At 45.9% G+C, this 23,922-nt stretch overlaps 3 protein-coding genes across 3 annotated transcripts; all 3 read left to right on the plus strand.

Annotated features, from left to right (window-relative positions):
- Positions 1–171: 171 nt before the first annotated feature.
- On the plus strand, positions 172–1,567 carry DEU56DRAFT_754381 (uncharacterized protein; the record flags this gene model as incomplete). Its single annotated transcript, XM_041349813.1, has 4 exons — positions 172–201; positions 238–325; positions 474–829; positions 875–1,567. 4 exons carry the CDS (start codon positions 172–174, stop codon positions 1,565–1,567), a joined length of 1,167 nt encoding a protein of 388 aa, XP_041210728.1.
- A 6,828-nt stretch (positions 1,568–8,395) lies between these two features.
- On the plus strand, positions 8,396–9,132 carry DEU56DRAFT_938263 (uncharacterized protein; the record flags this gene model as incomplete). Its single annotated transcript, XM_041358841.1, has 1 exon — positions 8,396–9,132. The coding sequence occupies exon 1, from the start codon at positions 8,428–8,430 to the stop codon at positions 9,130–9,132; it is 705 nt and encodes a 234-aa protein (XP_041210729.1). The 5' UTR covers positions 8,396–8,427.
- A 706-nt stretch (positions 9,133–9,838) lies between these two features.
- DEU56DRAFT_754383 (uncharacterized protein) lies at positions 9,839–11,288 on the plus strand (the record flags this gene model as incomplete). The annotated part of the gene is made up of 8 exons (XM_041349814.1): positions 9,839–9,847; positions 9,980–10,033; positions 10,077–10,431; positions 10,482–10,519; positions 10,573–10,758; positions 10,807–10,928; positions 11,045–11,161; positions 11,219–11,288. The coding sequence occupies 8 exons, from the start codon at positions 9,839–9,841 to the stop codon at positions 11,286–11,288; spliced, it is 951 nt and encodes a 316-aa protein (XP_041210730.1).
- Positions 11,289–23,922: the final 12,634 nt, after the last annotated feature.

The raw sequence follows: 23,922 nt of genomic DNA on the forward strand, positions 1-23,922 counted from the left end.
CCTACCAGTATACTAGTAGTTCTCTTCCTCTTCACATTAATCGACAGTCTCTTCTACGTACTACTAATGCACTGGCTCATGCCCCAGGTACTACTATGTCTCATCAACAATGTTTTTGCTTATGTGATCAAAATTTGAATGTTTCCGAATCTCAACTGATGTGATGCCATCATGTGCAAGAATGACGTCCAATTGACTCAGGTGAGAAACTTTTTCTTAACTGACGTGTGTTTGTAGTCAATTTGCAGCACATCTTCTCTCGCTAGTCCCATCCAAATATCGAGTACGAGTCATGATACACAACTCTTGCGACACATCGACTCAGGTGTGTTTCTTTATTACCATCATTACTAACAACAAAGTTTTTCTCTCGCTAGTCGTCCGAATATCGAGTATGGAGACATGATATAAAATCCTTGTGAGTCTGGTATAATTCGTTATCGTTGCCTAGATCTTCCTGTTCTTTATTGCAGTGATGCTTCCCCATGCTGTTACCAGTCCCAAGAAGAAACGGTCCAAGCGCAAAGGATCCGATGCTTCAAAGACTGGCTTGCCAAAGAAGTCACGGGCTGCAGACACCACTGAGGTACCCAGCATGGTACCTCTCGTGTCCCTCGGCCTGACTGGAGCAGAAGCAGCAAATGATGCTCCCCGACGTTCTGGCCGCTCTAATGCAGGAACTGGAGGTAGGAACGCCCAGCTGGAGAAGATCGGATTAGTGCTACAATCTAAGCCTCAAACTCACGAACTGACGTCCCTTTGTCCCAATGTTCCAGTCAATCCTCAAGCCCCAGAGCCACATCGTAAAGGTCGAAAGAAGGGTTCTAAGGTAAGTGTCTGATTAATCTTGTCACTCGTGTTGACTGTCCCATAGGCGGTTCCTCCACCGTACTCACTCATCAGCGATGCTCCAGATGCCTCAGCCATGGATATCACAGGGCCCAGCTTGACATTACAACAACCTGGCAGAAGGTTTGGATTTGCTCCTGCAAGCACCACAGACATTGTTCATCCCGGTACTGCTGAGCCCACTCTTCAGGCGTCGGATAACCCATATGTCACCGTTGGGATGAAGGTCGCGGAGCAGCGCACTCGTAATGCGGTCGCTGAGCAGCGAGCTCTGGACGCTATCGCTGAGCAGCGCGCTCAGGACACTATTGCTGAACAGCGAGCTCAGGAGGCTATCGCTGAGAAACGAGCTCGGGAGGCTATCGCTGAGCAGCGAGCCCGCGATGCTGTCGCTGAAAATCCAGTGGTATATCCGAGGTCCGTCTTTTTGGAGCACAACTTAGACCCAGCTCTGCGCCAGCAGGATGACACTGTCAGGGCTCAACGTTGTCTGAGGCTGCTAGGATACGAGGAGGACGGTGACTCCAAAGGCAGCAGCAGCGACGACAGCGACGACAAAGATCCCGACGGAGAGGCTGACGGAGAGGATGATGAAGAGGGGGAGAACGATGACACAGTCAAGAGCTCGCAGGAGTTTGGTTGGGGGGAGGCTGGCCGGCGCCAGAAAGAACATCCAGGTGAACATCTTTGTGGCATGATTTCGATTTCCCTTCGCTAATTTGATATTATAGGATTTTTGGAGGATGCACTACCTTCGCAACCTCCAGTCGCCACTTGGCCTCTCACACCTGAATTCCAATTCCAGTACCCGCGCGACGAAGATGATGCGGTTGCCTCGATGAGCCTTGATCAAATCTCCATAAGTTTTCTAGTCTAGCCAAGACCGACTTAATTCATATTGTTTGTCCAGCGGAACGAAAGCTCTCAGGTATGATCACATCTAGTAGTGCCACGGCTCGGCTATGGCTGGCTCCGGTTCGGTATTTACCGGTTTGCCAGAAGTTCGGCGATACCCGTTAGCCAAGCCACTGATCACTGACTTGGTCCGATTCATTAGCCATGTGAACCAGCTACAACTTTTACAAGCCAAAAATTTATGAACCGCGGCTTGAACCGCTTTAAGCCAGCTCAAGCCAGCTCAAGCTACGTGGTTGTGTGTAAGAATAGCTTTTTTGTTGCCTCCAGTGTTGTTGGTCGGATTCCCTGGATTTCTCTAGTCGTGGGCTATTGTTACTTGTATACACTATGGATAAGGTCCCCGTTCGAGTTGATGGAAGATTTAGGTTAGGAGATGTATTGGGATCCGGCTTGTATGGTATGTTATTTTCATATCATGATTACTGACTACATGTTTAATTTGACATTGAAACCCCATTAGCTGTCGTGTATCGTGCACGGAACATCATAAAGGATGATGCAGTTGCCGTCAAACTCGAACCCATCACCCGCTCATCTTCCGTGCAGCGCGAATACAACATTTTGAAACACCTTGAAGGTGGTGTTGGTATTCCCCGCGCCCTCTGGTTCGGTAGGGAGTCGACATATCATGCTCTCGTTCTCGATCTCCTTGGGCCATCCCTCCACAGTCTCTTCCTTTCCCACAGCCGAAAATTCAGCCTTGACACTGTCATAAATCTAGGAGATCAGCTGGTCAGTCGGTGTGCGGGTTGCATCATGCATGTACAGATCACTAACCCCTTTCCCCAGCTCTCACGTCTCGAATACATTCACTCGCACAGTTATATTCACGGTGACATCAAACCACAAAATGTTGTTCTGGGTCTTGGCGATTTGAAGCACACCACCTTTATTATTGATTTCGGCATCGCGAAGGAATTCTGGAATATGTCAACCAGTGTCCATATTCCATTTCGCCAAGGTCAACGTCTCACTGGCACTCCTGCATTTGCGTCAATCAACAATCACTTGGGAGTCGAACCAGGCCGTCGTGACGATCTCGAGTCACTTACGTACATGTTGATATACTTCTTGCAGGGCTCCCTTCCATGGTTAACCAGTGACCAAGAGAAACTTTCCAGCGCTTCCATACTCGAGCGCAAAGTGAACACCACCATCGAAGATTTATGTCATGGAATTCCTGTCGAGTTCGCAACAATTCTCATTTACACGCGCTCACTCGCATTCTCAGAGGATCCCGACTATAACCACCTTCGCTCATTGCTTCACGTACTTCGTTCTACACCACCTGCACCAGCTGCGTGCTTGCTGGATATTACCCAGCCTGATGTACCTATCACACATTCCCCTCCATTCTTCGGACCCTGTGTAATTGAGGCAGTGCCTCCATGCCCGCCGCTTCGCAGATCGACTCGTGTGTGAGTAGTCCATTTATCTTAGTACTTACGAACTAATGTGATTGCAATTTGCAAGTTTGCGCCCACGAAATGACTCCCCGTTACATGCAACATCTTCAACTCCACGCCGGAAAAGACCTAGATCATGATGCTATTGGACACCTGTATGGAGTAGTTTGTACAAGCAAGTACTGTACGCGTACTTTGTGATATAGTAGGATTCATATACAATTTCTTACAACGAGCTTTGCAGCATACATATGACGTGGCGGATGCAATAACCACCGAACCGGATGTATTGATATCTGAAAAACTTCCACTCCCACGCAGCGCCTCTTATCTTTCAACATCCTGCAGGCTGCAGCCCTGCCTGGAGATGGCCTTCGTAACTCGCGAGGGACTCATCGTGACTTCCTGAATCATCACAATCGGCAATACAGCCATACCACATAATAACGACGACTCAGTGAGTGCTTATCGATGGAAATCTTGTTTTGATCATATCAATCATTCAACTACACCTGAGGATGAAGACGTACTGTGCTCGATTTCAAGCCGTTGGACCCTCTGGAGTCTGGAGTTTCAAGCTGGAGTTGATTCTCTGCAGGTATGCACAATTGCGGGAGTTTTTTTTCACCCCCCACTCACCGCTGAATTAGATTTAACTTGCATGAGGCATGTATGAGTTGCGGACTCATACCTCGTGACAATTGTTCTCTGGGCTTTTCCATCAGGGACTCAAGATCACTGCACATCGGCATGTTCTGGGGTTTCCCCAGATGTCATGATATATCTAGACCGGTAATTCTGCTGTTAGTTGGATCATCACCACCACCGCCACCAACATGCCTCCTCGACGGAAGAACACTACCCGGCTTACTGCCAGAGCCGCTGTCGCTGTCCCCACCGTTGATCCTGTTCCTCCCGCTCCTATCGCTCCAATTCCCATTGCTGTTACCGTTACTCCCACAGCTGCTCCCGCTCCAATCGCTGCTGCAGTGAATGCAAATATACTTCGTAACCCTCAAAGGCATCGTCAGCGTCCCGTTAGATTTCGTGAAAATGCCTCAGATGACGGGGAATCCTTCCACCTTGAGAACGTCTCTGGGGGTGAGGAGGACGAAGTGGTCAACCCACCTGCGCCTGCAGTTGGGCCTGCTGCAGGCCATAGTCCACTGCAGACCGCGATGAGTACCATTCTAACCGACCCTCTGGCCACTGGTGGCCGAGTCAAACTGCCTAAATCCTCTGCCGATGTCCACTTCTTCTTCAGACAGGACCCTGACACTCGGTCGAATATATGCATAGCCTGCGAGTAAGTATCGTGTCTGGAGTCTATCATTTTTTCTGACATCCTTCACCAGAAAAATCCATGCGAACGACGACACTCACCACGTCATGTCATACCTTCATAGTACAGGCACTTCAGCTCGTCGTGCACACGCCTTCAACGACCATACTGAGATTTACCTGGAGGAGGCAGAGCGTCAGCACTGGCATGTCCTCCATAAGTCATCACGTTTGAATACTTTTTTGGATGAAGGCTGGACGGTCGCGACCATGCGTCAAAGGCTGAAGGATCCGGCTTACACGCTAGACTCACTCGGTACTCCCCCTACTCCTGGCCCACTCCCCGGCACTAGCCTGTCAGTTCCAGACGATGCATTGCCTGCATTTAGTCTGGACGAAATGCACAAACAGATCGTCAAATTCATCATTGCGGACGACCAGGTGAGTCAATGTATACTTTCTACACACAATGTTCAATAATTGTCCTCAGGCGATAAATATTATTGAATGTCCGGAATTTCGTCGTCTGATCCGTCTTCTGCGGCCATCGGTGACCGAGAGCGATATATTTCACCGTACCAAAGTTCGCGAGTTAGTTATTGACGCTTTTCATGAATACTTCAATGCGTTGAAGAGGGATCTTGCGGTAAGTCTACAGCTGTCAAGACCCTACAAAGCACCTTATATTTTTTAGGCCGCCCAGGGAAAGGTCGCATTCACATCTGACCTCTGGTCGGATTCTAACATTCGCCCATTCATGGCACTTACAGCTCATTGGATTGCTAAGGCCGACCACAGTTCCATGCTCGTTCTGAGGGCTGCACTTATAGGATTCCATCACATTCCAGGCAGTCACACTGGCGAATTCCTGGCAGGAGTCCTCTTGCATCTTCTTGATTCGCGCCGCTGTGACTAAAAAGGTCAGTGTTTAATTGTACCGTATAACACGCTCTGACTTTGTTTAGACTGGTCATTTTACCTTAGACAACGCCGCAAGCAACCAGGTTTCCATGCGAGCGCTTTCAGAGAAACTGGCGTGCCGTGGTGTTGATTTTCACCCCATCGAGCACAGAATCCCATGCTTCCCACATATCATCAATATATGTGTCAAGCATATTATTGATGAATACCACAAGGCCGACTTTTCGCTCGTGAACGAACATTGGGTAGTCGGCGATCGCACGATCATCAAGGCGGAGTACCTAGAAGCAGTGACAGGGAAAGCTATCAGCAGAGCTAGGGACCTTGTGCGCACGGTTCGCGCGTCCAACCAGCGACGTAATTCTTTCAGGGACACAATCGTCACAGGTAACGAGAAGGAGTGGTTCCAAGATGACGCGGGCAAGACACTACGCCTCCCTGTCGTCGAACTCCTGCTTGATGAGGCAACCCGTTGGGATTCAGTCTACATCATGCTCAACCGTTTACGAGCCCTTCACCAGGTAAGGCATCACGCATGAAATATTTGTCATAAGCTAATATTTTACCCAGGCAGTAGATTTATTTTTCGACTCTCCCACTCAGCGCTCCATCAGCAAGTTCAAGTTGAGTCCGATGGAGTGGCAGTTCCTACAGGATGTCGAAGTAATCCTAGAGGTTAGTTTTAGTATCTTCGAAACTTCCGGTCCATCTGATCATTCTATACTAGGCGCCCCACGCTGCCCAACAATCCATGTCGGGCGAACGCACTCCCATGCTAAGTGGTACATACCCGGCATTCGAAACGTTGATTGAGCGGTGGATTTCTTTGGCCAAACACGTCCCACACTGCGGCCCTCTTGTTGAGATAGGTTTGATTTGGGCAGATAAGTATGACGACAGGCTGGGCGCCACAAATGCCTATGCAGTCGCTATGCGTGAGTCTGGTATATTTTTTAAATATTTGGTTGCTCACGATTGCATTTATAGTTGTTGATCCTGCGGTCCGAATGTCATGGGTTCGGAGTCATTGGGCGGAACAACTGGTTAAAGATGTAGAGAAACATATCATCGATCTGGTACGTCTGTCAAACCAATATCAACGCAACTTTGATCTAATATTAGCACACACAGATGCATCAAAAACGAACCACGAACAGCTCAGCACCCGTCGCGCCTCCAGCTAATGAAGTAAGACCTCAGCGACAACTGCCCTCGCTAGGCTCCCGTCTTTATAATCTTCCTGACATTGGCGTCCTGCCATGTCACAACAGTGGCGCCCAAACAGTCGAGCAAGAATTCGAGGCCTACTCTACGGCTAATCTCAGCCCCAAGGGAACAGATATACTTGGGCTCTGGATGGTAAGCGTCCCATATCTCTACAATTAAAATATTTATTGACCATGAGGTGTTCACCAGGTCTCGGAGACCTTATTTCCGACGCTTTATGGCATCGCGATGGACTACCTCCCTATACAGGCATCTGCCGTTCCATGCGAGCGAGTATTTTCGTCCAGTAGTGAGACGGACACGAAGAAACGTAATCGCATGAGCCCGGTCCTGATGGAGGCCCTGCAAGTGGTAAAGTTTCTCGTGAAAAAAGAACGACTTAACTTTACGAAAGGTTGGGCAGCGTCGCAAAAGGCTATGGAGTATCAGGCGTTGGGCGAGGGAGAGGAGACTAACACTCTTTTGACATTTTCCAGCAGCGGAATGACAGGTGATGTTTATGACACCCTCCTCAGAGCTATTGCAGAGGAGGAGTGTGATGATATTGATGATACTCCTATCACCTACGACATGTGATGTTTGCTTTTACTCTTCGTTTCTTCTTTGCGCTACTTCCCAATGTCTCTCGCGTGGTATTATGATTTCAATTTTCAACTATATATTCTCTCTTTGCTTGACTGTCTTTCTTTCACCACTTTCATTTGCTGAGTGTCACCTCGCTCTGATGATTTATGACATCGTGAAGGTGACGGTATCTACCATGCATCTTCTGCGCTATAATCCTCTCAGTACTAGGTGCGCCTTTTTTTCTCCCATCTTTATGATTGCTAAACCATTGTTATTAGAGTGGAACGGCTGATACGAGTGTAAGTCCCTCACCATACTCAGCCTGATCTATGGTGGCATTGGATATATCATCATGTTGTCCGGTCTCGTTGTCTTCTTTTGTGCTGCCCCATTGGCATTCATCGCCTTGCACTTGGTGCGCCACACTGAGCCCCCCTTAGTTGCGCCTTCAGATGGCAGTTGGGGCATGAGTCCCTGGCTGAAATCTTGGTTATGACCAGGGTGCTGCTGCATGATCAGCGCCTGAAGTTCTTCCAGGATAGACGACGCGTCAGCTGCCAGTGGAATTTAAATACACGCACGTACGTCCTCAACTAAATTTCCCCTTCTCTCAGCAGTTTCATCCTTTTACTTGACCGTGTGAAACGCGCCAATGCCAGCAGAGGGACGTCTCGAGACTCGATGGTACCAGTTGTTTTTCGTTTGGTTCTCCCCTTGCATGAATATCTTGGCGTGCGTCTTCACTTTTACCTTGGTCCTCACGCCATCCCCTGAATATCCAACACCTGCAGATTCAGCGCTGGCACTACTGGACCTGGATTTTATTCCCTGGGAGTTCGCGACTCCATGGCTATCATCGTCACCATTAACCTGGTGTAAGTCTCAACAGTTCACCAACTCTTGATCTGCAGTGAATGACTTGTCAACTAGATGTTGTTTATTGCCAGCGTTCTTGTGGGTTTTGTTTTTGTTCTCCGGCCATCTCTGGGGACTTCATATTGCGCTAGTGCTGTTTTCGGGCCAAAGCTTGGCATGCGAGCGATGGTACAAGCAAGGTTCTCATGGGGGTAAGTTATGTTTTTGATTGCCAGTATCGTTTGCTGATGAACCATCAAGGTATTTCACGGCCTAATATTAACTCACAATGAATTGCGTGAGCAATACAACATTTTACTTCCACCGGACGCTGAACATCAACTTTTACAGCTGCCGAGAGCGGCGATGGTGCAACTCCTGTTTGCAGGTTCACCCTCGTCTCATGAGTCTCATCCCCAGCAACGATATCGATCCTGGATTAACAGTCGACAATTACTCAGCGGAGATTGAGAGTGAGGTCGACGCCATTTACAAGCACATGTATGATGAACAGACATCTATCGACGAAGTCATCACCCTTCTCCAACGCAGCGAAGTTTCGTCTGATACTTGTGACCACGATATTTTCTCCTGCATGCTTCACTTCCTCTTCGACGAATACAAGTTCTTCCAATCATACTACCCCGCTTGCGAGCTTGCCATGACCGGATATCTATTTGGCTCCATCATTCATCATGATCTCGTGGATTCAGTTCCTCTCGGAATTGCCATCCGTTACGTTGTCGACGCCCTCAACTGTCCCCCCGACACCAATCTTTTTAAGTTTGGTCTCCAAGCCCTCTCTCGCTTTGAATCCCGCCTTGCTGAATGGCAGCCTCTGTGTCAGGCTCTTCTCAGAATCCCCCATCTTATGGAGGTTCGGCCCGATCTGGCAGCCGTCATTCACCATGCTATCGCTGTTGGTGGCGACGGATCACGCAGTAACGTTGATATGCGCGGAATCTCTGCTGGTCTTACGGCTGACCCTGCGCCTGTGTTTACCTCCATCCACCCCGACAAGTTTGATGCCGAGATCGTCGAGCCCCCAGAGGAGATATCTGACAAAATTTTGTTCATTGTCAACAACCTCGCGCCCAGCAACCATTAATCCTTTCTACGCCGCCGCCGCACCCTCTTACTCCCCAACTTCCAAGCTACCTCCATCATCTCCACTTTTTCACCAAGAAGGCTGGCGCTCCCTTCAAACGGTCATTTTAACCCGCCACCTCCAGCGTGTCCACGGCTAGAACAACAACAGAAACTTGCAGAGGTGCTGTGCACACGGGCTGAAGCGGAGGATCGGGGAGAGGATGTGGAGCGGCTTATGAGTTTCATGGTAGGGGATGTTGTAGATGATGCTCACGCGGCTCGACAGCGCTACACCCGCCCTTCCCGACCACGCATCTTCAACACCCAACGCCGCCACCTCAATCTCCATGGGACCCGCACTTTTTTGCAGCGTTTCTTCATCACGGATGGCTCGTGTAGCTGCCGTGGGGGATAAACACAGTATAATTCCTTATTTACCTTAGTTTTAGATCAAACGCTAATGAAATAACGACTCACTGGATCTTGGGGGGCCATTAGCGCTCGTGTGCTTATTGATCGTGCGTAGGTAGTTTGATCTTCGATAGTTCTAAATTAAAATCTATTTTTAATCTATAGTTTAAAATAAATATCTAAGCCCCCAAATTGACTTGGCTTGAGCTGAGTCAAAGCTTAAAATAAGCCCGAAGTCACATGTATGGCCCCGGCTTAAACCGGCAATAAGCCGGAGCCACGACAACACTAGGCTCAAATGACCGGACTGAGCCATGTATTATGTAAGCTTTATTTTGTACACAGCTAGCCTAATTGTAGCTCCGCTCTCGGCTAAAGCCGGCCTCAAGCCAGAGCTGCGGCAACACTAATCACATCACTCAATTGTGACACGCTTACATGTCTTTTCTTTCAAGGGCCCTCCAGACATCTCACCAGGCCTACAGCGGCAACAGTCCCAACACATTGAGGTGAGATTAGAAATCGTTTTAATTGGCGCTCACAATTAAGTAGACCATTACCTCGAAGCCCGACGATGTATTGCAACACCACCATAAGAAAAACAGAAAGCCTCGTCTTCCTGACCCTGACTCCCTCAAGCTGCTAAATCAAGTGACTGATTCTAGTGTTCAGCCATCAAGAGCCAAAAGGTCCAAGTCATCGGGCGGTGGGCCAACACCCGATCAACTATCTTGGTATGGCCCGCGCTGGAAGCGTTTTCTGGAGGATGCTAAAGTGGAATGTTGCGCACAACATGCCCTCAAGAATCTGTTTCCAGCTTTGGTAAAGAACCTACCAGGAACAATCACCGAGGTTCTTATCGCAATGTTGGTCGTGTGGGATAGGAACAGTAAGCAATTTGAAGCTGGTGAGTGCTTGTTCGTTCTCATTCGTTCTCAGACTAATCTGTCATTGCAGGGGTTTGGCCTGACCAAAAGTTCAACATGTCTCGCTTGGTGCATATATAACTTATTCTGTGCCGATATATCGCTGACGGTCTATACTAAAGCTGTACGATGACCTTTCAACCTGGCGATCAGACTTGAAGAAAACTGCCATAAGCATTGCACCACTATCATATTCGCTCATTCCCCCGCTTTCGGTCCCCGCTCAAGAACGTGCTACTTGGATCGAACATGCGGCTGCTGAACTAATCAAAGAATCGCTATTCTTACGGTTTGGGGTGGACGAACAGGTGAGTGATCTTGCGCTGATCGCAACTGTACTGACAGAAGATTGCCAGGGGAAAACGCGAAATTTCGCTCATTCTGCCCTTCGTGAGGCTGCCATCACGTTCTTTTACACAGGACCGTATCAAATCGCACAAAGGATGCCAGATATCTTCCGTGCGCAGTTGCCGCGTTGGTAAGTCATCTCCTTTACCAATATTGTATTTATTTTATTTTTCTATACTAGTTCAATTGCGTTCTCAACGGCCTTGCGAAAAACGGACATGGAAAGTCATACCCGAATTTTTCAAGCAAGGACTACAGCCCAATTTACAACCGGATGCTCGTATTTCTCAAAGATATCCTCGATGATGCACATCATGGTCCAAGGCTGACAGCTCAACTGCGAGAATGGGCTGCAGCGGGAAGGTAAGGATCTCCACCCTCTCCGAAAACTTTCTATTTATACTAATTTCATTTGCACAGGGCCGTGGCGCTGAATCTCGAAGGAGTTGTTGAGGCGAAGCACAACCACCTGAAAATTCTTCTCGACTAGTTTTCTATTCACGCGCCCCTATTTCATCACCACATTTATCATTTTAGGCACCATTGCATCATTATGTTCCCGATCGCGATTTAGTACCGTCTGTCTAGTCATGTGATTGAATATATTTGTTTTGTTTTTGTCCAGTATAGTGTGAGCAGTACAGCGAGCAATATCTGCACAGCTCCGGTTCTCTGTGAGCATCTGTACATACATGGACAGCATTTTTTTTTAAGAATTTTGTAGTTACTGGGTGATCTGTGAGTCTCTGTACAGAGACTCACAGGGTGTTCTGTGGATGTCTGTACAGAGATTCACAGAGCAAGGTGCTACTGTGGTGAACTGGCTAACAGGGACCAAGCTGTGGAGCTTGCATGCTGTACAGCGCCAAGTAGTTTACTGATGTATGGTCTCCTCAATCTCCTCTTCTAACTCCTCCTCTTTGTCTATACTCTCATCTACACTTTTGGCTGCTTCATCGTCATTTTCATCAACATTTCCTATAGCGCTTTGTTCTGTTGCTGCTTCCCGAAGTTTTCTTTCGTACATCTCTTGTTCTTTTGCTAACTGTGTGCCCTCTCTTGGTGTGAACACACATAGACATCTTGCGCTAAAGTCGCTGTAGAGAGCAATATCTCTACAAGCTCGTATCACCCTATTTCCACATCGACCTCATCACTATCCATAGGTAGGCGCAGCCCTGTAGACACACGCACAATGTACACGACCAACTGCGCTCTTGCGCACAATATGCGTGTCTTGCGCGCATAGCTACTCACCAGCGCCCTACTTGGATTACCCTCACATGTCATGTCCTGTCTGTCCGGCTCTGTTGGTGCGTGTTCTCACTGTTATATCCGTCGCTGACCACATCCAGGGTCCTTTACATATTGACTTATCACACATCCGCTTCCCTATGCACTTCCCTTACGGTTTTGCACCCTGAGAGTGTGCGTAGCGACTTACATATCTAGAGGACTTAGAGGATTTTCGGGGGGACTTACCTTCGGTTACTGGGACTCACTATCTGTTTTTCTGCCTAGTCGCGCATAGAGCGCTAATATCATCACTGCCATTGTCTATCATCTCCTTTGTCTCCTAAGACTCGCCTATCAGTTCTCAGAAGGATTTCAATTGACTTCCGTCGCTGATTCTCTACTTCACGCATATTGCGCGCCTTCCGACTCATCCGCATATCTCGCACATCGCATGCGTCCATCGCATCGGCTCCACGCATCTTCGTGCACCTTCGCATATCTTCAGCATCAGCTATTCTCTTGATCCCTCTCATTATTAGAGAGATTGTCTCAGTAGAATCCCCTAAGGGATGATCCTACTAGCTCGCCTCTCGAGGTAGATACCCCCGTGACTCCCCGGAGTTTGCATCTATATTTTCCTCACCCACATCACCTTGTAGCAATTCCCCTTCAAGGGTTTCCAATTTATATGAGTTTAATGCTCTTGACCATATGCGGTGTAGGGAACATCCATTTTCTGGCCTCACAATTGATGTTTTACTTACTTTATGTTGGTACTCTTACTGCTGACATAATCCAGTGAATCTTTCACCAGTAACCAGTCTGGGTAAGAGTCTGTCTGAAAGTCCCCCTGTCTTTTCATCTGCTATCTTGATGTTTTCATGTCCTTGAGCACTGAGCCTGGAGCAGATGCCCTTTAGGGTTGAACTAGCCTAGGCCAGCAAGACCCAACATTTCCCTGCACCTCAGCAGGATTGTTGTACCCACAGCAGCGTGGAACTGACCACTTCAGGATCAACTTCCGTTCAGTTTTAAATGTATAGTCTAAATCATTTCAGTAGACTTGAACTAATTGACCTGATTTGAAAGTGATCTCACCGGGTGCGCGCTGTAGAACCTTTTTGTCAAAGGCCGTTTTCCTTCTAACAGCGTGTCTTATTGCTTCCTCATAGCCATCTAGCCTCTGTTGCTCGATGTATGCTATTTGAGTTGATACGTTAGGGTTTCGAAGCACTGAGGTACTGTCTTCTAACGGTGTGGGTGGCATGTTGACAATGAGACCTAGCAATAGCTCCTTTGGTGAAAATTTGAGTGTGGGAAGTAGACAATGATTGAGTGCGTGGACTGCAGCGTCTAAATGGTCCGGCCACGACTTTGGGAGCTTATCCCAGGAAGTTGGTGTGGTGTTGTCTTCTCCTAGTTCCGGTGTAGGAGACAATCTGGCTGCAGCCCCATACGGCACCATTTCCCCTTACTGGATGAAGTCACGCATACCTTCCACAGGCCGTTGCGGACCATCACACGAGGTTGCGGAATCCACGCACTCATTGCATTGCATTGCATTGCAATGCACTATCCGTCCATGTCCTGTCTGCATCCATCCGTCCTCACTGGTGCGTTCTCATCCTTAGTTAGTCATTCCTAAACCGTTCACAGGGCCAGTTACATATAAGTTCCCATACACGAGGCCGCGTACCATTACTTACATGTATCTCCTTCCGACTTTGCTTGCATATGCGTCCGCTTATACGGTTCCGGGTTCTTACGGACTCTGTTATATACTACGTCTCAGACTGGTACGGACCTTACTTTCCTACATTCCCTCTCTCTGGTTGTGTGTTGCGGAGTCACTAGCTTAGTCTTACCTTGTCTTTCCTTGCTTGAGCAATCACTTGTTTGCCTTCTCATCCCGCGCGAACGCTCGCATCGCCATTGACAGTTGACTATTACTAGTCCTAGTTGAGTTCCTTTGCAAGGCGGTTTCTGCACGTCTTCGCATATACCTGGTACCTAGTTCACTCTACCCGTTTACCTGTTCTGATACCTGGTACTCTACCTGTTCCGCATACCTGGTACCCTACCTGTTCTGCATACCTGGTACCCTCTAGACATTCACTCATTTCTTTGCATCCGCATACCTCGCATCTCCGCATACCTTGCATCTCCGCGCATTCTTGCATCTCCACATCTCCTTGCATACACAGCCGTTCTGTCTTCAGCGCATCACTTCCTTCTTCACTGTTCCCCTCGCTCATACTTGAGGAACTGCTCTCAGAGCTATCCCCTTGGGTCGACTACTATTCTCGCACCCAGCAGGATCGGTACGCTATCACTATAGCGGACTTCTACAATTTCTCCCACACCGGTGCGCAAAGGGGCTTTAGAACATGTAGAAGGAGCTTATTAGTTCCTTCTATGAGCCTGTTGACCCACAGCGAGTATGCTGCAACAATGTGTAATTTACATGATCTCGAGGTACAAAAATCTCTCACTGCATCATTATTAAAATGCTTTCCTCCATCCACCATAAATGTTTCCGGTCCCACAAACACGTTCAATATTTTGGTAAGACTGTCGATTGTCGTTGCTGCGCTTCCCAAAGTCTTATACTTTAATATCCAGACATGTTGTGAAAATGTGTCGAGGTACACTCCCAGTGTACTGTATCCGCCTTTCCCTTTGGGCAAGGCTAAATAGTCTCCAACTAGGAGAATGGGTGACACCTGGTTATAGGTTCTAGTAGTGAGTGCAGGTGGGTGGGGCCAAACTTTTTACAATTAGTGCAGTTTTTGATAGCAGTCATGATTGTGGCGTCCAGTTGTGGGCAACAGATGTGGTCTAACAGTGTGATTTTGATGGCATCACAACCCCAATGCCCACCTTCTGTGTGCTCTTGCTTAGCCAGTTCTTCAGCTTCTGTTTTGGTAATGCATTCAACCCGAGCTCTCACTCTTGTCGTAGTGCCTCCTCGTAGTCACCATAACTTACCATCCTCTATGATGTATTCTGAGGCCCTGTGCCTTGCACGTCTTCTTCTTGGGATGTCCTTGTTTTGGTCTAAGCCTCCTATGGCTTCAACTACTTCCTGAAATATTTGTTCATTAGCGAAGCGGGTGCGAAGAGTTTCTATAGCTGGATCTGAAGCCACTTTGGAGACAAGCATGATATCGCTAGTTAGTCCGGTGTGTGCCTCCCAGTTTTCGCTAATGGTCCATTCACTTCCGTCATTAGCAGTTCTTCGTTTACCTTCCCATTTGCGGCTTAGTCCATCTGCTATGATGTTAAGCCTTCCTGGAATGTGTCGTACATCGGTTATGTTGTATGACAGTATTTCTTCCCTCCAATGTGCGTGCACGGCTGTTAAATTAGAGTTTAGCAAGGTGTCTTTCAGTGTGTTGCAATCTGTCTCGATCTCAATTGGAAAGCCCCATATAATGTTTGAAAATTTATCTAGAGAGAATTTTAGTGCAGCAAATTTGAGGAGATAGGATTTATACTGCTGTTCTGTTGTTGAGATTCGTTTTGATGTAAATCCTATAGGGTATAGCTTCTCAACCCAGCGTCCTTGCAGTGTTTGCATTCAGACTTTCTGCGACAGTGCTCCTGCGAATCCTTCTGTGCACCTGTCTATCCTTAAGACAAAGGGTGATCCATTGTATTGCGGGCCTTGCACTACTGGTCTCGAGGTTACTGCGGTTTTCAAATCTAAGAAGGTGCGTGTGTGTTCTGCCTTCCAGTGTGGTGCTAATTTGAAGCCGCTCATGATCCTCTTGTAGGTACTTTTGTTATACTGTGCTGGGAGGGGGACCTTCGCTAAAAGATTGCGAAGAGACACTTCACGTTTCATGTACGCCTTGATTAGTGAACGGTAATGACCAGTTAACCCTAGAAATGATACTAAGTTTAATGTGTCTTCTGGCTGTGCCCAGTCGACTATCGCAGTTAACTTCAATAGATCCGGTTTGACATCTGACGGTCCTACAGTGGTGCCCATGAACTCTGTTTCTGTGACCAGGAGTTGAGTTTTGGATGATGCTATCGAAAACACACATTACTTGAAGCATTGGAAGATGGCTTCAAGTTTGTTCATCATATCCTTGAAGGTATCTGCTGAACAACCTCCATCATCCATGAAAAATTCCATAGTATATAGCTCACCAGGAAGTTGTAGAGTCTTGTAGCCAGTGCTTCACAAAACATTGTTGGTGCTCCCATTATCCCCATCGGCATCCTTCTGTACCAGAAATATCCTCTTCCTTCTACATAAAATGCCAGGTATTGCTGCCACTCGTCTGGAACTTGGATGGCATAGAACCCTGACGTGAAGTCAAAGGTTGATATATACCTGTGACCGTTCTACCACCTTCTGTCTGCATCTCTCCTACCCCCTACATCAAAAATCTCTGAACCCAGTTCTTTCACTACCACCTGCAATTATCCCCCATACCCTTCGTACAATGCATTCCCATATGCTCCTGCCCTTTGCGATCTCGGGTCACACACCTCCACCCAATGCCGCTGACTCCTGCCCTTCGCGACCAAGCACCTTCAACATGCAACACCACCACCTCGATTTCCACAGCACTCATACTCTTTCCCCTCCCCTTCCAGCTCTCTGCCTTGATTTGCGGTGTTTCTTAGTCACACTTTGCTCATGTAGCTCTTGTGAGTGAGAAACACAGCATAATTGTTGCTTTCCTTTAGTATTTGATTAAACGCTAACAAAAGAACCACTTACTTCATCTTGGGGGGCCATTAGCGCCTGTTCAATTATCAATTGTGCGTTGGGAGTTTGATCTTTGATAATTCTAAATTCTAATCTATTTTTAATATATAGTTTAAAATAAATATTTAAGCTGGTTTTAAGCCCCAAACTTGACTTAGCCGTGGTTCCTGAGCCAAGTCAAACCTTAAATTATATAAGCTGAAGTCACATGTAAGCTTAGCTATCAAAAGTTCTGGCCCTGGCTTAAACCGGCAATAAGCCAGAGCCACTGCAACACTAGAGCTGACACATCCCTCAAATAACTGGAGTAGCACAATTGTCTTAATTGAGTAGGGACAAAAGTCTATGGAATTACAATTTTTATGAATGGATAATGGCACCCCAACTTCTATACCTGGCTCATCCTAAGTGGTGCTTCACAGGGAGATGATCAAGCTGATTGAAATGTTTGCAAGTACCATTTGTAAGCTTCTTGGTTGGTTTTAACCTGTACCACAGTGAGTAGAATGATATGGGACCTCAAGCATCAGTTACCTTAGTTTCCAAAAAGTTCCTAACTTCCAGGTCCTCTCTGATTCTAGCTCAAGAGAGGACAATATATGTCTGCCCTAGATGACAGGTAAATATCTGAGTTAGTAGAAAATACAGGTGGATTTACCATTGGCAAACACTTTTGTGAGATCCACAACAACTGTGTCTAGACTCTGACTTTGACTTTTGTGTATAGTTAGGGCCCAAGTGAGACACAGAGGTATCTAGAAGAAAGAGCTGTCAGCAACAATGTAGACTGGAAAAGCAAAAAGTTACTATTTGGCAATGCTTTACCAATATTGTATGTTTGATTTTGAAATAAAATTCATTGGGCATGATGAGCACCCACTCTGACCTGTCACTATTCAAAAATTTGACTACCAGGTATAAGTGAGTGATGTCATGAAGATCTGCTTGAGAACCAATGTAACAATGCACAGGGTAGTTATTGGCATTGACTTGAATGTTGCGCAGTAGGCTGACTTTGCATCCAGCGTGATGAGGGCCGTCGCCCAAGTTCTGTGCCAGGGAACTCCTTAATATTCTTGTCCTTATTACCACAAAAGTCGTTGTCCACTTTGAACGTGAAGGCATCACTGTCAAGCTCAGTAAGGTGATGTGTATTCATATGTAGCACTTCTTTGCAAGTTGGATATAAGTATATGACATCAACATGGAGAAGAAACAGAGGGTCAATAGGGTGATTGAGGGATCTAAAGAAAGCCACAGTAGCACTGTCAAGCTGGCCAATCTGGCACTTGTTCACACCACATTCACAAGCCCATGGAAATATGCAAGTGCTGTGTGGTTTGAGCTTGCAGGACGTGCAAAAAGTCCTTGCTTCTGAGAGGATTGTTGAAGTGCATGAACACTTCAGGGCATAGGCCCTTGTGGGTATGATTGATGGTGGTGATCCAAACTTCAGCAATACAGCAGAGAGGGCCTGCAAGGTACATGATGATGGCTTGAAGGGGATGATAGATGGGGCAAGAAATGCATTTGTCAGGATAATCAGTGTGTTGGCGGGATTTATTGTAACCTATGATGAAGGATATATGGCCTGCAACAAAGTATAGAGTGCGGGGCTCAAGGTGTTAGTCAGGAGGTAAGTTTCTAGCTCCATACCCCTGGCTGGTCCACCTGAAGTAACGTGAATGAGGCAACAAGGGAATGTTATGAAGTTCTGCTAGTAAAGTAAACCACTTTACAACTGATGCTATGAACATGTTAGAATGAGAACTAACATCCTAGCCATCAAACTGACCTTGCTTGAGGACTACCTTCGACTCAACCCTTATATGATACTTGTCAAAAATATCTGAGTCATTGTGAAAATTTATCAACAAGACATCCCAAAACACTGTAGGAGATGTTCTTATATGGCACCAATTCCCCAAGCTGGACAATGTCACTGTCCTCAGTCGCAGACTGATGCAGACTATCCCACCTGGTTGTGGGCCACTGCACCTGGTTGTGAAGTCTCCGCGCACCTGGCTATGCTTCGCAATACCTCATGTCACCTGTCCATGTCCTATCCGAGTCTACCTCTCCGGTTCCATATGGACTATGTTAAATACTCATCATAGACTTATATTCAGACACTTTTCCTACATTCCTTCTTGAAGGTTGGTATTGTGGAGTCACTAGCATTAGTTCTACCTTGTTCCTCATCTTCGCACAATCAATTATTGCTCTCTCATCTTGTGTGAACACCCGCTGTCATGCATGGTATGCAGTTCATACCATGACATGTGTGCTATACAAAAGATAAGGAAGGTATGATGAACTGTACTCTACCATATCACCAAGTGATTCTATCATCTTTCATTAATTCATCAGTCTGTTTTCTGAAGCCTCGTTTCTTGTGTTTTATTTCTCGTGTCAGACGCGGGGATTTCCATGTATTTCTATTTTGTTCTATGACCTTCTCTATCTTTCTATTTTTCTTGGCTTATTCATCAGACTTTCTCACCAGCTGACTGATCATGTTTGTAATCAGGTCATGTGACTGGGAAATAAGGTGATTTGTAAGGATTCAGCCTGACTCATCGTGTTTTGTCACTGATTCATCATGGTTTGTAAGACTTGCAACTGTATTTATAATCTTCTTAGTAAATAGGATGACTCAGCTCACCAAAAGGCTTGCTTTGTAAACACAACCTTACCAATCCATGAGATGACTCATGCCTTTGATTTATCATGCTTTGTAAGATACATGTATTATTAGTAAAACAAGCTGACTCAGCACACCAAATGGTAGGGTTTGTAAGCACATTCTTACCAATCCATGTGATGAATCATGCTTAGTAATCTGGCCTCCAAAAAGGTATAAAAGGAGCCCATTTTACACCCATGCAAATATAGCTTCCCACTTTACACATAAGTGCAGGCCATTGGTGCCTTGAAGACATTGAAACTTCCCACTTTAAACCTATCCCACTATTTGAGAGTGAGATTAAGGCAAGACATAGTCAAAGTGCAGGTGAAGTAAGATTTAAGTTAAACTTCCACTGTAAACCTATCCCACTATTTGCGAGTAAGATTAAGGCAAGACATAGTGAGGGTGCAAGTATCATTTCAACAAAGTAACTTCTAGTTATATGATTCACTAGGTTGTTCACTATTACTATTTTATTGAGCTAAGCTCCATGTATACTTAATGAATACCTCTCTCTTTTATGGCTAGAGAGACACAAAACAGGAGAACACGACAAAGTTGAAATGGACTTTTATAGGTTGAAACACGACCTACTAGGATGAAACATACCTATCATATTTCTATCCACGACAAACCCACAGTTGCATTTCTATATAGTTTCTTCAAACAAATAGAGGTAACTTGTTTACTCTTTGACCACCCACGAACGACACATTATCAACTAAGAAGTAGAAAATCCATTGACCGTGAACTTGCGGAGCTGGCAACTTTTAGTCTTATGAAAGTGTAGTTGTGATTGTCACTGCATTTTTACATGCTTCTATATAAGACCCTCAAGTAAGAAGACACAGCTTCATCCGGAACAGTTGACTATTGCTAGTCTATAGCTTGAGTTTCATTGACAAAGCCTCAGGACAGCCCCTGCATGCTTCCATTTTAATTTGTATACCTGGTACCCAGCTTGTTAATAAGCTTATGGTTGAAAAATAAACACACCAATGTGATCCATTTGGAGGCAAGGTAGGTTAGGAGTATGTTTTATTAATAGATGGAGGGAGTGTTGATTTCAGAGACCACTTTCCCACAACATAAAAACTGGGTCTGAAAGACTACTTTTGGTGCTGAAAAGTAATGCCTGAAGTGGTTTACTGTGTATTGGAACTGGCAAGTTGTTCAGCCTGACACACTATATTGCAGTGCTATGTTTTGTTTCACTTTACTTACAGTTGACAGTCTCCAGTAGCTACCCACTAGATATCTGACGTCTGGCAGACATATACTATATATACAGCACATCATTCATTCATTCTATCTATCTATCTATCTATCTATCTATCCACCACAGTATATGTATAGTTACTTACTGTACATGTTTGGGACCTCAGGAGTTGATTCACACTCATGTGTATGACTGAGGTCCGTCTAAGCCAGATCCCTATGAACATCACTTGTTACTCCCCTCAAGGCTCAGATCTTTTCCAGGTGTATATGTCTGTAACTAAGATGTCACGTACATCACTTGCCATTGACGCGTAGACACTATTTAGCTTTTTGTTGAAAGCTATCCCGGCACTGGACAGGTCAAAGTCGTTGGAGATAAAAATTCCAGTAAATAATTCTTTCAATGCCCACTCAAACAATGTCCTGATGAATACAAGTAATGCCTCAAGGTTCCTGCCAGAGTTAACATATTGCTAGAGGGTAAGTTGGTGGAACAGCATGTGCTGCGTTAAATTTCACACTCCTTTGCTCGCAAAGGGCACAGTAATAATCTGTCCTCCCACCTGACTATAAAGCCATGAGCATTAGAAGGACTCAGAGGGAAGAATGACTTACCTTGATATTTCTGTTTAGGAACGCATCATCTTGCAGAAGGTTTTGGAAGGTAAGTGCTATCTCTGCCTGTGTTTGGGTTTCTAAGGTGTCATTCAAATCGTAGCAACATAAAACCACTGGCCAAGCTATATCTTTAATCTGCTTTCTCAGATACTTCACGTTCACACCAATTTTGTCTATGTCTTTTTTTGCCTCATTCCCGTGGGACCATTGGGCGAGTTCAGCTGCTCTCAATATCAATTATCAGTTCAAAATATATTTTGTGTTACTTACAATTATTGATTGTGCTTAATCAATAAGACTGGCAAGCACCTTTTCTGATACCTCCTTGGATGAAACTAAAATTAACTTGTTGAAATAGTTATTGTATCATGTTCTCTTTGGCCCTCAATTTCACCTCGGGTAGGGTCTCAAGTCTAAACTGTGCCGAAGCCGCAAAGACAAAGATATTCAAAATGGCAGCAGCCATGGTATGACAAAAGGATGAGACAGTGAGGAGGCCTTATCTGTAGCCCCAGGAGATTTCTCTAGTCGAGGGTGTGGTTATGGAAGAGGTAGTAGGCGAGGGGGCTTTAATGGGCATGGCAGATAGTGCCCACCCTGCTGGAACTGTGGTTCCAGAGACCACTTCAAGGCTGACTGCAAGCAATCTGATAAGTCAGCAGAGACTCAACTGCCATTGCAGTAAGTGGGTCTGAGGAGGACAATGTGTTCACTGTCAATTCCCTGACAGAGCCAGACTCTGACTTACCAGATCTCCTCACCCTATCTGACTCCGATGACAATGAGTGCAAAACCTATGCTGCCAGTTATGCAGATTGGTTTTTGGAAGTAGGGAAAGATGTTGATGTACTATGCCTAGTTAATCTTATTGAGCTGGCTGCCCAAGCCAGCAATGAGCGTGTTGAGATGCCAGTTGTCAAGCTGTATAATTCAGGCTCTACGAGGCATATATCCCTCTACCAGGACAAGTTTGAGTCCCTTACCATCTCTTCAAAAAATTTTGCTGCAGCCAACAAATAATATTTTAACATTACTAGAATTGGCATAATGGTCATTCAAGTGCCCAATGGGATGAACATGGTCAAAACTGCGACTTACCGAGGTTCTGTTCTCACCCAAAGTTGGGTACACACTGGTATCCATAGGCTGGCTCAACACATTTGGCTTTTCTGTTGCCTTTGCAGACAGTACGTGCACCATATGATGATATTAGTGCTCTATGCATAACTCGGCAGGAAACAGATAGTCACACCAAGTATGGGAAAGTAAGTAAGTACAATAAGTCCCAAGTCCTCTAGATATGTATGTAGCTACACACCCTCTAATGTGGAAGTGTGAGGGAAGCAGATAGCTCAGATCCTACTGCAGATATTTGGCTATGGCCAATGGCTGCCCACTTACAGTGACATGATGTTGGAGGAGGCAGCTACAAAGACATTGAGTACAGGTAAATATTGCCTCCCTCTGGGACTCTGACATCATGTTTATGCGTTGACAGAACATGGAATCGAATTGGTGTTACACAATTCTGAAGTGTTGTACATGACCTTATCCAAACCATGCAAGAACATCATGCAAGTTTGCAGGAAGCACACCTACAACTTAGTCCTTAATGAATTTGGTCTGCATCTTTCAATACGGTCTAAAATCAAACACCAGAAAGCTGTGATTGCAGTCCTCCTCGACAATTCAATCAGATGCCTAATGATATCACCATCATATGGACAAAGAGGCGGGCTGTTTTGAACTCTGTGATGATGTCCGGCTGGCTTCACAATCTAACAGATAAGGAAAAGAGTAATGCAGAGGAATATGTTGCAGAGATTGTTGGTCAGGCCAATTTAAAGTTTGCATCCAGTATGTACTACTGAGAACCATGCCCTGCCTACACTTTGCAGAACTGATTTGCAAACTCCAGAAATTGAAGTGACTCCCATTGTGGCAAACTGAGTCTCTTGCATGATTGTAAACGACTCACAAAAATGTCAGAGACTCTGGTGGATTGTCAAAACCTTAAACCATCAGATTCTAACCTTTTACTCATGGACCACCAAACTCATATGAACAACCGTCGAGACGACATACTCAACCCCCTGATGTTCTTCACTTATTACCTACATGGCTATGAGATCACAGACACCTCGGTCTTCATCCTTCTTTTTGCAAACCTCAGAGTAGATGAAACACATTTAGACCACTGGTACTGTTCCAAATACTCACCGCTCCTGTTGCACTAGAGTCACGGTAGTTCAATAATGATCTCACCAATCTTTGCAGTGTGCAAATTTGATTTGTATTCACATCATCCGATTCATTCTCACCAAAACTCGTGGAATTTCACAGGAATCATAGCCACAGCCTGTCCAGTCTTTGAATAGACCTCAGAAACTTTCACCAGGCACCTACCACCTATCGGAGTAGTGCCACTGCCCCTCCCTTCTATCTTAACAGCTGAATCACTATTGTGTTCTCCGAGAAATGTGAAAAGTTTTAATGGATTATTCCAATTAGTCATGATATGATGATGCTGATCAAAGGACATTTCAGATTAACTTGAGAATGTGTCCTGAATATTGCTGCATGCAGATGATGAGCATCACTCACAAGAAGCAGATTTATGATATCTGTATTGGG

The sequence above is a fragment of the Suillus clintonianus genome (assembly GCF_016758775.1).
Source record: "Suillus clintonianus strain FC179 chromosome Unknown DEU56scaffold_20, whole genome shotgun sequence".
Taxonomy (NCBI): domain Eukaryota; kingdom Fungi; phylum Basidiomycota; class Agaricomycetes; order Boletales; family Suillaceae; genus Suillus; species Suillus clintonianus.